The sequence below is a fragment of the Drosophila montana genome, unplaced genomic scaffold (genome assembly GCF_035044405.1).
Source record: "Drosophila montana isolate Dmon_TW-CO22-7 unplaced genomic scaffold, ASM3504440v1 contig_3846_1, whole genome shotgun sequence".
Taxonomy (NCBI): Eukaryota; Metazoa; Arthropoda; class Insecta; order Diptera; family Drosophilidae; genus Drosophila; species Drosophila montana.
The window spans coordinates 512,997-526,728 of NW_026998718.1; the positions used below are offsets into that span (position 1 = coordinate 512,997).

Sequence of the window (13,732 nt, forward strand, 5' to 3'; positions counted from 1 at the left end):
GCCTTTTTGTAGGATTGGTTATCTTCCTTTTACTTGATGATGATTTTACGTTTCTGTCTTTGGCCTGGTCTTGTCGTCGTCGTCTTCGCGGTCGTCGCCACTGTCGAAAAGGAAATGAAATATTTGGCTGGTATAAAAGTTATCATTTTATTAAAAAGCAGAGGCAATCAACGCATTCACATATTAAACCCGATTTCAAGACGTCTTGTGGGATCTTGAAACCAAAAAAAAATAACGTAAAGTCAGAGGAATCACGTTAAGTTTATAGGTCGCAGCACACACACACACATAAGGAGAGACACACACACTTATGGAAACTGATTCATTTGGGTTCGGGTCAGTCGATTTTCGACTGCTGGAGACAGGGGCGTGTTCGAGAGACGTCGCGCCAGTCGTCGGTCCCGTCAACTGTCCACACAAATATATATGGGCATGGAGTTGAGGACGTGTCCTAGTTAGGACGACATTTGGTGGGCGGGATGCCGTCTAGTAGTCTCTGGTTTTGATTGAGCTGCTCGGTTGCACATGGGCAGGTCTGGTTGAGGAATGACTAATGTGTCACATAAACAATGGTAGCAATTGTATACATCCAGGTTCCAGTTACATGGCCACTTTGAGTAGGCGTTATGTGTGCTTGTCGCAGTCAAAGTGCAGTTTCGTGTCGGAGATTGGTGCAAGATGTGACTACTTAGTAAACTTAACATATGCCTGGCAAACTATTCCTGCTGTCAGCGAGTGCATCTCAGCGTTCATAACTCAATCAAGCTCCATCATAGGCCAATGGACAAGCCCATATAAAAGCATAAACAACTTTGATAACCCCAGGGCATTTGGCTGAGCCCACGCCTAGTTGGGGTTCATAAACTGCCAATATAAATGTTTAATTTAATTATAGTTGTGCCATCAAAGATGTTTAATTGTGCTTGCGAGACAGGTCAGTGCCCAACAGGACCCACCGCGCATCCCAATCGAGAGCTAGAGCTGCAGCCGCATAAAAGACAAAACATTGAAATCCAATTAAATGGGGGGGTCATTAAAGTGCCAGCATGATGTTGCCTCAAATTCGTTTTTAATTGCTTATTTCATAAAAGAGAGAAAGATGACCCGTCGCAGTGCAGGCAACAGGTACAATAACTAGACAGAGGTGCATATTATCATATTAACGCGTCTCTAACCCAAAAGCTTCAGTTCGAGCATCCCGTGACCATTAATCGGAGCCCACACTTTTTTGTGTCAATGCAGTAAACAAACAACAACGGAAAATGAACCCATCCCCCCTTCCTTAAAAAGAGAATCAACCGAATTTTTGATTGATGTCCTTGGCAGTGAAACGCTCGCCTAAACGGCTGCAATAAAAAATTTACCACGTTTGGGCCACAGCGGGCGGTACGTTGGCGCCAGTGATATATTTCACCCTTTTCTGATATGACGTCGGGGCACTGGGCACTGGGAACTCGGCTTGTGGCCAGCGGGAACAGCGCAGAACCTGCCTGAGAATCTCTGAAGCCGAGACGGAGGCGACATTCGCTGCACTCCGATCGCAGCCAGAGACAAGCAAACGGATTGGAACAGACTATAAAAAGGTGGAAATGTTAAAATTTAATTATGGGTTCAGTTTTGGACTCTGAGCGTGACCACATGCATATATACATACATACATACATACATACATATATATATATAGATGTATATGTATATACAAATATCAATGCAATAAAACACTGTCTTCGAGTGTAGAAAAGTCAACAAAAATTTGTTTTTAATTTACAATTTAATATGCGTTATAAAAAATTGGGCTCAATGACGAGTTATAAATATTTATGAAGGCTGCGCCAGAAAGGCAACCCAAGGAACACCATCTCAGATGTGGCTCTGCTGGAATCGGCGAATGCGCTACAGGATCTACATTGATCAGATCTACATTGATCAGAGACCTGATTCACGAGCCGAAATGCAATGTAGAAAGTAGGTTCGATCCCTAAACCGAAAAAACTACCCTTTTTTGGGAGTTACAGGCCCGGTTGATAATAACTGAATAATTGTAAGTGAATAATTGAATAAAATAATTGGTAAATTTTAGCCAGTGCAGTCGAAACAATTCAATGTCTCGCCCGCAACTGGCAATAATAAGAAGAATCTTGTCTTGAACAAGTTACTTTGTTTTATCTGCGAATGTGCTTCGAAAGTTTGTAGATAATAACAGTTCAAACTCTCAGAAATGTAGTATTCATTCGCCTTCGTTTCAAAATTGTTGCTATAACGCGAATGCCCCACTCGAAGAATTCTCACATACAATTCAAGCGGACACACTCCAAATTATTTGTCAACGGCAACTAGCTGCGTTTTCGTGGCGACTCGTTTCAAATACAAATGCCACACACACATCATGGGGCGATCCTAACTCGCCAAATTGCTGGCCGCATAAATTGCCAAACTTGGTGCAGTTGGTGCCGCCAGGTCCATGTGGATGCGGCTCCTCGTTGACTGTTTTGACATTTAGAGGCGTTCGTTGTCGCCGTGTTGGGGGCCGGGACAAAACGCAACTGAGACTGCGACTGCGGCTCATTATTTATTATGAATTCTATAAATATTAATGGATTTTTAAATGCAATTATAACAACTAATTAATAATGTGCATTTTAAATCGTCCCCAGCGAGCGGACACCGTCTGCGCCACCGTCTCCATTGGAGCATTTGACGTATTACCTGACGTATTTATTGCATGTTTTCTCGCTTCGACTTTGGTAGTTTGCGTTACCCTTGCCAAGGGTAATACAATTAGTTCACGACGTGTGTAACAATCTAAAGACGATAGCTATAACATCTGCAGGAAAAGGAACTGAGTTTATATAGCCAAATACAAAATAAATAAAATATATTGTAAAAAATTGGAATAGAACGTTGAACAACTGCTTTGTGTTTGCGTTTGCAGGGTATCTAGTCTTCGAATTGAATGTTCTCGCATGTTTTTTATTCGTTGGCTGCTGTTATGAAATGGGCAACGAGCCAAATGGAGGTGCGCGAAAAAATTAAACGAGAATGTCTGACAGAATTTATTTTAATTAGTGCGATGCAGTTGCGAGTGGCATGCCAAATGAGTGAGTGCCCCAACTGGGGCTGGACATTTGAGATCGGCTCATGGTCGAGCTGGACTGCCATGCAAAACGAGCAGCGAATGGCCAATGGCAATCGTTGATCAATGACAAACCCAACCGAATCGCAGCCACCCTGCCCTGACACAAAGATCACAGACTGCAAAGCCGACCAAATGTTGTAGCAGGAAGAGACAGAGGCAATTGCCATTTGTTGCCCGAGAACGCGATCGCGTTTGCTATTGAGATCGGGATCAAGATCTCGTATCGATTACATAGATCGACTTCTGTGCTCGGGTCAATTGCCGCTAGGCCAACGCAAAGAGAAGCCGCCGCCAGCGACGGGTCGCGGTGCGTCGCGTCGCGTCGCTTCGTTGTAATCGATATGGCGAAACGCTTGCAATCGATACCAGAACCGGGAGAATGTATCTTAAGTAGCAATGTAATGTGTCCAGATGCCGAGCTGCTGATAACAGCGCCCCGGTGGCGACGTCTAGATGATCACAGCGATCAGTAGCCTCTCCTGGGCCTTGGCCTGGGCACTTGTGGGCGCCTAACAGATACTTATTGATTACCGATCTTGTGACAGGCGTCCGCTGTGGACCCAGCCAGGGGTAGCCAGCTAAAGTGGAGCCTCACAACGTGAGAAATATAAATATGCAAAGAATCAGACAGAGCTAGCGCGGAGGGGCAAAGGTTGCAGCAATCAATCCAACGATGCGAGCGATCGAAACAAACATCTTAACAAATTATTGTGCCCGGACTGGGTCGAGCTCTCGTCGTTAAGTATCTCAACTAGTAGCCGCTAGGCAGCCACGAGAAGTGATCATCTCAACGACAGTCCATCGATCATTCAAACTCCAGCCTCGAACCCATGCTGGTGTGGCTTCTTTCTTTCTTTTGCTTTTCCTTGGTTTTTTTTGGCTAAGTTCTTTTTTGGTTTTTTAGCGTGGTAGAAAGCGTGTTGGAAAATTAAATCATCGTCGTGGTCTGGTCCGTCTGGGCTGTTGTTTTCATTTTCTTTTTGTCTTTCGTTGCCCTAATGATGCCCAACGCACCTTTGCTTAGTATTTACCCAAAGATCTCTATCAGCGAGTTAACTCGTTTAGCATTTAGTTGCAGGCGCCTAAGATACTTAGTCTGGAACTGGGAATGGAACGGGGACGGGTGACTTATCGGATAGTTTGCATCTTTATGCATGTTTTTCTCAGGATTCGGGGCACGACGGCAACGCCTCGCAATGTTGCTTATTAGGCGCAGACAGTGTCGTTTATATCATTTATATTATTTTATGATGCCCATTTCTGTAGATCTATCTTTATGTTTTCATAAATTATGTGTAACTTGTTGTCTCTTCTGATTCCCGTACAAGCTGCCCGTGCAGGTGACAATCTCCAGCCTGAGCCTAACTCGGTGTATGGGTTAATTAGGGTTATCCATGATTTATTGATTTGTTGTGCCCTTAGGGGCAGCATAAAATGCAACCTGTCTGCCCATTGATCATGGCTCTAATAACCACAATGTTGATGGTCTTTTAATAAACGCATTTGGCTCGTCATTTTGTCTCAGCTATTTTATATATATTTTAATTAGCCCAGCCCTCTTGGCGTGACCTGTCCACGACCCATGTGGGCCGTTGCCCGCAGCTGCCGAGCTTCTCTGATTGCCTTGGCCCAACTCCTAGTCCCTACTCAGCTGCCAGTTGCCTAACGGTAGCTGCATCAAATCTCTTATCAACGGCAAACACATGTCTTCGAGCTGCTCTGCTGGCTACTGTGCCGCGCTGTCCGGGACAGATGCACAGTCGGCAGATAGCGGCGCACAAAGGCGCTGCCCAGGACATGCCCAGGACCTGTTGGGCTGGCGCCAAGCGCTGCTTGAGAGTGCCCGAGGCCAGCCACTTGTCGCGTCGCGCGACGAAGAACAATACAAAATTATTACTTCAATTGGCAAGCACTTTGGCCGCGTTCTCGTTCTCGTCCTTGTCAGGTACATCTTAAGTTGCTGGCCCACGGATCAGTTCACACCATGGCAATAGACTCTCGTTCTCGTTCAGTTCGCATTGTGGGCGGTGCCGCTGTCGCGTCAGCGATCCTGCCCGCATTGCACCGTTTAGTGACGCAATTACACCTGACCCAACTGGGTTATCTTTCCATCTGTGACTAGCATCAGCCATAAAAGTGCCTGCAACACCCCAGCTGCTGTCCAGCATCCAGCATCTAGCATCCAGCGACTACTGTCTGGCCCTTTAGTTGCCCAATGTTCTTTGTCGGCCTGTGCTTCAGGCAGGCGTGAAGCGTTACAATTTCATATCTTTTGTTCGTCATCTTTTGTTTTTTTTTTTTGTCAAATAAAGTTTTGCTGCTATTTGTACAAATATTTTACGATGCACTGGCGCCCGACGTCACGTCACCAGTCTGGGATTGGGATAGGGCTCGGGCTTGGGAACTGGTTCACCGGAAATATGCCGTCTACAGCGACTAAATTTGCTAATGTGTCCAAATTGATATTTTGTGATTGCGCCAAGCGAAATTTGCACTGCGTTTAGCTGGAATCGTTTCTAGTCCGTTTGCAGTGAAGTCAAGCCCGAAATTATTTCTTGGCAATGAAATGTGATTTGGCCGTAGCGCTTGAAGAGAAGTGCAAATTGTATTCGGGCATTCCCAAGAAAGTGTCGCTGCCTTGAAATGGGGGATCTGGAGATGAGGAGGCTTGGGTGTATACAAAAATATCTAAATTTATATTTGCCATCAAGATCAGTGTCAAATCAAAGTTGTTTTGGCACAATCTGAACAAAGTATTTCCCATGTATGTACCTAATTGAGGTGGATATCTAAAGTAGTATTAATCGCATTACATCTGCTTAGACCATGAAATAGTCCTTCAATTTATGCTCTGTCTCGTTTGCTTTAAATTAAACTTGCCCTGAAAACGCAGATCCTTAGCCTGTATGTAATATTTTAATTATTTTACCTATGATCCGTAGGACAGTCAATAATTTTTACATTCATGCTGACTTCCTGTAGCCTACTTGTGCCTTGTGATTAGGTTTTCGGGAAATGCGAACCAACTGCGATTAGAAGCAATTTTCAGCGCTGACAAGCACTAATCAATAGTTGAGAACCTGAGACCAGACCCAAAATGTATATATTTTACGGGCAGCTATGCTCAGCAATCTGGCAAATAAACAGCAACTGGCTGTATATGGCAGTGGAATTTCGAAACTCTGAAACGGGCAATTAACAAAACCAACAAAATTTATGTTTCACCTGTCTGCATAAAATACATAAATACAAAATGCCAGACAATGCCAGCAAGAGCCAAAATGGTGGCTAATTACACGCCACGAAAAACGGCGAATGCCCAAAAGACACAGATCCAGTCCCAGTCCCAGTCCAGACCCTCACGATCAAATCGACGGAAGCCAAAGTCGCGGGGCAGCAGCAATGAAAATAGCAACGGGCATTTTTCCAGCCGTCTGTTGCCGATGCCGTTGCAGACAGGCGCGCCGTGGAAAATCTCACTTCTGAATTACAAAGCATGCCACATTGAAGTCTGACTGACAGTGCACCAGAGCGGGACAGAGGCAGAGGGAGCGGCAGAGGGAGAGGGAGCGGAGTCAGTGGCGCAGAAAAACACTGCGGCTGATGAAAATCAACAGTGCTAAGCGTTAACTTCGCCACTAGCTGCCCAGCACGGTCCAAGTCTCTTGCTGCCTCTGTTTCTCGCCCCTCGCATTTTCACACAAAATGGCGTACGATCGTCGCCAGAGCGAGTGCGCCATAGTCGCCGTCGACGTCGTCGTCGCCGTCGGCGTAGGCGGCTGCATGTCGACCAATCAGCTTGCGCCGTCGCTCGAACTGGTTTGGCAGGTAGCCGGTTGAGGGCTCTGCTCTGGAACTGGAACCGGCTACGACGCGCGCGCAGCTAAGCGTCTGGCTCGTTCAGCCCAAGATCAGTTGGTTGCGAAACGTCGTGCGTGCCAGAACCTCGAGCGTAGCGCAGTAATAACATAAACAGTTGCCAAGTGAAGTGAAGAATACAAGTGTTGCGAGAACCTACTTTTTGAGACTTACCCAAAACTGAACTTTTGCACAATGTTGTCCATGCACGATTTAATGGATATGCGCATGCAGCAGCAATTGGCCCATGAGCTGTACCGTCAACAGATCATGCAACGCATACCAGGTGAGTTGCCCTTAGATAAGCAGAGGAGTGCTCCAAGTGCCGACGGCAAAGATAAACTAGAAAATATTAAAGTTTGGGGTTATACATTTGAGTATATATGTGAGCTATACGATCTGCGTTAGAAGAGCTGGCTAAGTGACCCGGGTAACTGGGGTAACTTAACAATGAGGATTCGGGCTTGAATTCCTAGTGTACAATAGAATTAGGTGGATAGCTTGTGACTATCTAAATTCTATACTATGATAATAAAGTGTCTCCATTATTTGTGAGTTATTTTTCAATTTGTGGTCTGATAAATCTAAGATCTAGCTTTTTAAAAATTGTTTACCTAGACAATATATCAATTGAGGTCGGGACATGAAGATTGCTTAAAGAGTTGCCTCACATAATTAAACTGTCTTGGTCGGGCTCTGGAGAAGTTGCAATTTCGGTTCATTCATAATTTAGTAGCTGAATAAATTGTAAGCCCATGCCAGCTCGAAACAGGTCGACACAGCGAGCTAACGAACTAGCCAAACAACTTCTAAGCAACTCGCTCATAGCATCTACTTCTAACCCACAGATCCCTTTCCGGCGATGCTGCCCCTGCATTTGGCTCAGCCGCAGCCGCAAATTATGATGCCCAGCCGGCCGATGTTGCCGGGCGTGGAGGCCAAATTGGAGAACAACGAATTGTGGCAGCAGTTCCATCAGATTGGAACCGAAATGATCATCACCAAAAGCGGCAGGTAAGTTTCCCAAGAACTGTGCCACGCATCCTATGCAAATAGCGACGTGTATTCCTACAACTTGAAGAGTCAAGTGCACTGTGGTCGGCAGCGGCGGGGCCTATGTCAATATTTGCCATGACCCGGCTCTCAAAACCGTGGCCTAATGTGGCGCCTAGCGATAATTCAAAACGCAGCAGGAGCGCACTCGCTGCCCGAGCACACGGGCTCACGGGCTCACGGGCACACGGACAACAGTGACAACAACAAGTGCGGCCGCAACCGCCGTCCTGGCGCCGGCGCGCTCATAAAAATCTCTGCGCCAGCGACAACGGCGCATTGTGCCGCTTTGACAATGCTGCCGAAGACGTAGAAGCTGCAGACCCAGTCTGAAATTCTGTCCGCAGTTCTCTACCTGCGTTTTCACACGTTCGCCTACAATGGGCCGCTTTGTTGCCCCTCGACTGTCTTATGCATATTTTCTGATAGCTGAATTTTGAGCCCGAAAGCGACTACCGAGCGGCAGCGGCAGCGACTGCCCGCTGGAAATTAACATAATTATGAGTTGGCCAGTTGCTGCAGTGTGTCCACTTTCTCGGCTCATTAGCCATGCATTGAGTGCTCGTATCGCCACATTTGGAAGCCGTTAAGCTGAATGCCCGACAGATCTTGTCTAATTGTTTGGCGCCATGCGCTGCGCTCCCTGCGCTGCAATTAATCATATGAAACGCGAGTGCATTGTTTTGAGTCTGTGTACGTCAGGTATATGGATTTCCAGATTTGTTTTCGGTATGTTTTAAATCGATGCAACGCCATCGCGATCCCCCCGCTGTTCATAATTACACACTTGTTAGGCCGGGCCACAAATCAAAATGCCAGGGCAACGCCTTTTTTGCGCTTAGAAAGAGACCTTGATTTATAGGTGCACATGGATATATGGATCCATGTGCCCATTGTGCCTTTGTACATGTATTTGTGTGCTCACTTAATCAACATCTATTCTTGTGGCTCTCTTGCAGACGCATGTTTCCCTCGATGCGCGTTTCCCTGAGCGGCCTGGAGGAGGAGGCCAGCTACTGCGTCCTGCTGGAAATGGTGCCCATTGGCGACTGCCGCTACAAGTTCTCCGGCTCACAGTGGGTGCCAGCTGGCGGTGCCGAGCCGCAGAGTCCACAGCGCATGTATCTGCATCCGGATAGCCCGGCAACGGGCGCCCACTGGCAATCGCAGGCGCTGCTCTTCAACAAGGTCAAGCTGACGAACAACACACTCGACAGCAGCGGACATGTAAGTGATGTTTGCTCTTGACACCATTCCGCAGTAACTCATGAAATCCATCTCTCCATCAACAGATTGTGCTGGCCAGCATGCACAAGTACCAGCCGCGTCTCCATATCATCCGCAGCAGCGAGCTCACCCAGCTACCCTGGGCGCCGCAGCAGGCGTTTGTCTTTCCGGAAACGGAGTTTGTCGCCGTAACTGCCTATCAGGTGGGTAACTTGCGAGACTCTCGCTCTCTTTGTCCCTCCCAGCTTCAGCATCCCATTGAAGCTGGCCAGCATATAAAGGCGCCACGGGGGGTCAGCGGCCAGTTGTCGCCCGCATGCGCAAAAACCACTTGAGCGTCTGTGTCAGACAGACAGACAGATTTACAGATCGTGAACTGTCGCTGATTGCCAGCTCTATTGACACAATGCTCAAGTGCTTGCCGGCGGCTACGACTATGGCAACGGCTACTCGCTGACGCCAGGCAGCTCGGATTACAGCAGTCGACTAACCAAAAGTCTGTTTACTTCTTGTTTTTTGCAGAACGATCGTATTACAAAGCTGAAGATTGACAACAATCCATTTGCCAAGGGCTTCCGCGAGACCGGACAGTCGCGCTGCAAGCGCAAGCTGAACAGCAGCTCCAACTCGAATGCCGATTCCGAAGATGATGGCTCCAGCGTGAGCAGCTGCGATTCACCACAAGCCAAGCGCCAGCGTACCGACTTTGAGCAGGACTCGCAGCGCAGTCTATCGCCGGCATACTATGCGGCCGCCGCGAGCACAGCCCATCCGTACCGTCATGCGCTTGGTTACGCGCCCGGCGCAGCCTTCTTGCAAGCGGCTTACTTTGCTGCAGTGCCTCCGATGGCTGCCTTGCCTGCTAGTTTACCAGCGGCTGCTCCGGCGGAGCCAGCGGCAGCAGCAGCAGCAACAGTGTCAACTTCATCCACATCAGCTGCAGCATCTGCTCCCAGCTCACCAAAAAGTTCACCGCCAACGACGACTTCTACGAAACGCAACAGTTTCAGCATCTCGGCTATTTTGGCCTATTAATCGCAGCTTTTCTGGTTGTCGTCCACTTCGAAGCTTTTGTTGTGATCACGGTGTGCAGTATATAATCTTTAAGTTGTAATTTGTTAATTAATTTTAAGCGCAGCTTTCGAATAAAGCAAACTTTTACAATCAATTCATGACTTATCGATTCTTATCGCATCTATCGAAAAATTGTGATCGATAGTTTTGCAGCAAATATCGAGGCTATACTCACGCAAGTCGAAACGTGTGCAGGCCCCACAACCTTCGGAGCTTCCGTTTTTACAGGTTTTGCAAGTTGAAGCAACTTTGGCGGGCCCAAAGCAAATTAATGTGCTCCATCAGCGCCCGTCTAGAGGCAAAGAGAACGAAGAGAACGTTCGTTGGAGCTGGCCTAAAACGAACTCCGGTAGTAGTTAAAACAATTCTCGCAGATAAGGCATCCATTATGAGCAGCGATTTGACGGCTTTGAAGGCGTTTGGTCTTTGCCGACCAACGTCGACTCCGTCCATCGATGACGCAGCAGCGCAGCCACGCTGAAACGTAGAAACGCAGAAGCGGCTGCTGTGCATCTCGCTGGCATGTGGCTCGTGAAATTTTCGTTTTTATCGCACCTTTTATGGCCGTTAGCGGATCGGATCGGGTCGGGTCGAGTGGTGTGGCCATTTGCCGTGCATTATTATCGCGTCAAATGCGACAAATCTGTCTGTGCGCCGGCGGCTGCCTTTCTGGCCTGCATAATTGGCTCGATAAGCCGGCGGGCGACATTCACGACGCATGCGTGCGGTCCAAACGGCAAACGGTGGCGCCAAGCGTTTCCAGCTTAATAACTTTAATTAAGTTTTTAGGTGCGCGGCTCAGCTAGAAATTCTAGCTTGATTATGGAAAAGTTCAAGCAGCTAGCCTCCTTTCAAAATAACCATTAAAATCAAAATCAGCTCGTTTCTTTGGCTTCTTTGGCTGTTAATTTCATTCATAGAAATCTTTGCATATCTAATGCATAAGTTAAGACAGCGCGACAAATAATTCACTGGCTACACAAAGTTGGGACATTATTGTTTTAGAGCGGCTTTAACTAATTTTTGGGCTTATTGGCATTTGGTTTTTGTCCCCTCATTTCAGTTTTTGTCACATAAATTTTGCTTTTTAAATTTTGAAACAATTAAATTATGGGATTTGCACGTTTTCACCCCACACAAAAAAAAAAAAAAAAAAAACAGTGTGTGGCTCTTGTCGGCGTCTGCGCTTTGGAAGTGTTTTTTAAACGCTGCGCCTTAATTTGTTGGACTTATAAATATATGTACATATTGATGTTGCTGTTTTCTTGTTAAAAACAGTGGCAAAATGCGTCAAAATTCGTAGATTATGCGATAAAAATGCAAATCGTTCGTTCACGTTTCTAATTTGTGCTTGTTTTAATATACTTAATGAATTTTTATGCGTAGGCAGCTCTCCCGATCCGGTTTTTGCGGTCAAAGCTGTTGTTATTGATAATTTCGATAATGATGTTTTATTGTTTTTGTAAAGGTGTCGCCGTTCATACGTGTTTGGGATTTTATGTGTGTGCCGTTTGCTTTTTTTTTTATTACTAAATATAATATGTGCATATGATTTGGCCATAAAAGTGGCTTTACGATCCAAAAAAAAACAAGAAACGAGCGAGATATTTAATTAAATTTAAGATTAGGCGCAAACTGGCTATCGGAATTTGAATTTTAGCAGAGACTATAGCTGGTTTGAGTCTTCGCTACAGCGTCGATAGTATCGCATACAATAAAATATTGCATGCATAAATAACTCACAAGATGGCGCCACTGCACGCTAACAGCTAATTTGAAGAGAATAAAACAAAAATAGTACGAATATAGGGATTTCAATGCTTTTAAACAAACCTTAATTAATTTATTTAAAATGCAGGTAATCATTGCGCTGGCGTTATTATGCTGACAATTTAGCTAGCTCCTCTTGCAGCTCGGACGTATCAATTGGCACTTTCGGTTGCTCCTTAGCTCCGGCCAAGACGGCTGCCAATAGACGGGGACAACTCTTCTTATGCATAAACCAGTGCAGACGCTGGCACTCGCGATCGCAGTACTGCACCGCCTTGCATTTGGAGCACTTTTTGTCGGGCTTCTCCTGGCCACAGGAACTGCAGTAGCTGCTCTCGTCCTGCAAAATGCAAAAGGATACTTAACTGTCACAATTTATATTTATTGATTTGATACTCACCACAAAACCGCGCATCCCGTTGATGGCATTGCGTAGTATAACCAGAGCTGGCGGCGCATCCTTGGCACCCAGCTGGGCGGCTATTTGGCGGAAAATCGTGCACTCGCGGAAGGGGAACTCTCGAGCGCATTCACGCACCGTAAATTCAACATAGTCCAGCTGCCCCAGCTTGTTCTCTTTGAGCACGCGCTTAACAAACACTTCGATAAAGTCATTTTTGTTGGCCCCGCCGTCTTCGGCCTTTTCCTTGTGCTGTGCCTTGAACTGCTCCTCGCAGCGCATTAGCTCGCCAACAATCCAACCCAAATAATGGAATTTAAATGCGAGCAGTTCGTTTGCGTCGTGCGACTTTTGCATCTCCTTCTCGCACATCAGCACCAAAGCTTTCCGCAGATTGGGCAGAATCCTCAGCAGACCCAGCGACTGTGCATTCAGCGTTATTCTGACAGGATGCAGATTGATTTCGGTGACAAAGGTGTGAAACGCCTTTAGCAGCACGGGCGGAATGTGCGGCTCCGTCTGCTGGCCATGCAGCTGTGTGTAATACTCCAAGCTGGAACGCGTCACGTAATTGTTGATGGTCTCCACGCAGGCGTGATTGCCCACAAAGGCGGCCATTTGGGAGGCAGTGCGAGAGACGCTGTTTATACTATTCGGATTGATGCCAGCATCCAGCAGTTGCCGGCACACGTGCGTGTTGCCCGACAAGGCGGCAAAGTGCAACGGCGTGTAGTCGGCCCCGTGTTGATTAAGATTGATATCAGCTCCCTGTTCAGTAAGTTATTAAATCTTAGTTATTGCATTACGCACATTATTTGCATGCTCACCATGTCCAATAGCAGTTGCACCGCCTCCTTGTTGCCCTTAAAGCTGGCGTGTGCCAATATTGACATTCCGCTGTCGTCCACAAAGTTAACGCCGCCCTTTAGCTGACCCAGCAGCTGCTTGAAACCGTTGGTGTCATTCTTGGACAAACGTTCGATCAGCATAAGCTGCACTTCATCTAGTTGGGACTTTTTGCCGTCCTCGCTCATAGTTTTTTTTTTTGTCAGTAAAATGGAAAACGAAAAGTGTGTGCCAGTGTGTACACACCCTAAAAAAAAGCATCACATTTTCGTTTCTAGAGTTTTCAACACTGAACCGATAACAGAACATTAGCAGGCTCGGGCGGTGTTCTAAGTTAGAGCTGCAAAAATAGAGCGCGCAAAATTCAA

At 46.7% G+C, this 13,732-nt stretch overlaps 2 protein-coding genes and 1 long non-coding RNA gene across 4 annotated transcripts; 1 reads left to right on the forward strand and 2 right to left on the reverse strand.

The window, feature by feature from the left end:
- Positions 1 to 5,420: 5,420 nt before the first annotated feature.
- Positions 5,421 to 7,389, reverse strand: LOC135438148 (uncharacterized). Its single transcript, XR_010437857.1, has 2 exons — positions 7,169 to 7,389; positions 5,421 to 6,318 (listed from the first exon to the last, which is right to left on the reverse strand). It is a non-coding gene; the product is annotated as an uncharacterized LOC135438148 (long non-coding RNA).
- Doc1 (Dorsocross1) lies at positions 7,086 to 10,442 on the forward strand. Of its 2 annotated transcripts, none has more exons than XM_064696332.1 (5): positions 7,086 to 7,280; positions 7,843 to 8,008; positions 9,007 to 9,274; positions 9,340 to 9,477; positions 9,797 to 10,442. In XM_064696332.1, the coding sequence occupies exons 1-5, from the start codon at positions 7,190 to 7,192 to the stop codon at positions 10,307 to 10,309; spliced, it is 1,176 nt and encodes a 391-aa protein (XP_064552402.1). In that variant the 5' UTR covers positions 7,086 to 7,189; the 3' UTR covers positions 10,310 to 10,442. The 2 variants fall into 2 exon arrangements, with proteins under 2 accessions (XP_064552402.1, XP_064552403.1); XM_064696333.1 differs by lacking the exon at positions 7,086 to 7,280 and adding an exon at positions 7,581 to 7,741.
- A 1,355-nt stretch (positions 10,443 to 11,797) lies between these two features.
- Positions 11,798 to 13,623, reverse strand: LOC135438127 (ankyrin repeat and MYND domain-containing protein 2). The gene is made up of 4 exons (XM_064696298.1): positions 13,346 to 13,623; positions 12,519 to 13,286; positions 12,182 to 12,458; positions 11,798 to 12,117 (listed from the first exon to the last, which is right to left on the reverse strand). The coding sequence occupies exons 1-3, from the start codon at positions 13,550 to 13,552 to the stop codon at positions 12,228 to 12,230; spliced, it is 1,206 nt and encodes a 401-aa protein (XP_064552368.1). The 5' UTR covers positions 13,553 to 13,623; the 3' UTR covers positions 11,798 to 12,117; positions 12,182 to 12,227.
- Between the last annotated feature and the right edge of the window lie 109 nt (positions 13,624 to 13,732).

Excerpts from the sequence above, each read along its gene's own strand:
- Doc1 (XM_064696332.1), top strand. The coding sequence starts at position 7,190 with ATGTTGTCCATGCACGATTTAATGGATATGCGCATGCAGCAGCAATTG. Across the intron at positions 9,275-9,339 it reads CACTCGACAGCAGCGGACAT|ATTGTGCTGGCCAGCATGCA; the intron begins GTAAGTGATGTT and ends CTCCATCAACAG. Across the intron at positions 9,478-9,796 it reads TCGCCGTAACTGCCTATCAG|AACGATCGTATTACAAAGCT; the intron begins GTGGGTAACTTG and ends TGTTTTTTGCAG.
- LOC135438127 (XM_064696298.1), bottom strand. The coding sequence starts at position 13,552 with ATGAGCGAGGACGGCAAAAAGTCCCAACTAGATGAAGTGCAGCTTATG. Across the intron at positions 13,287-13,345 it reads TGCAACTGCTATTGGACATG|GGAGCTGATATCAATCTTAA; the intron begins GTGAGCATGCAA and ends CTTACTGAACAG. Across the intron at positions 12,459-12,518 it reads ACGGGATGCGCGGTTTTGTG|GACGAGAGCAGCTACTGCAG; the intron begins GTGAGTATCAAA and ends TGCATTTTGCAG.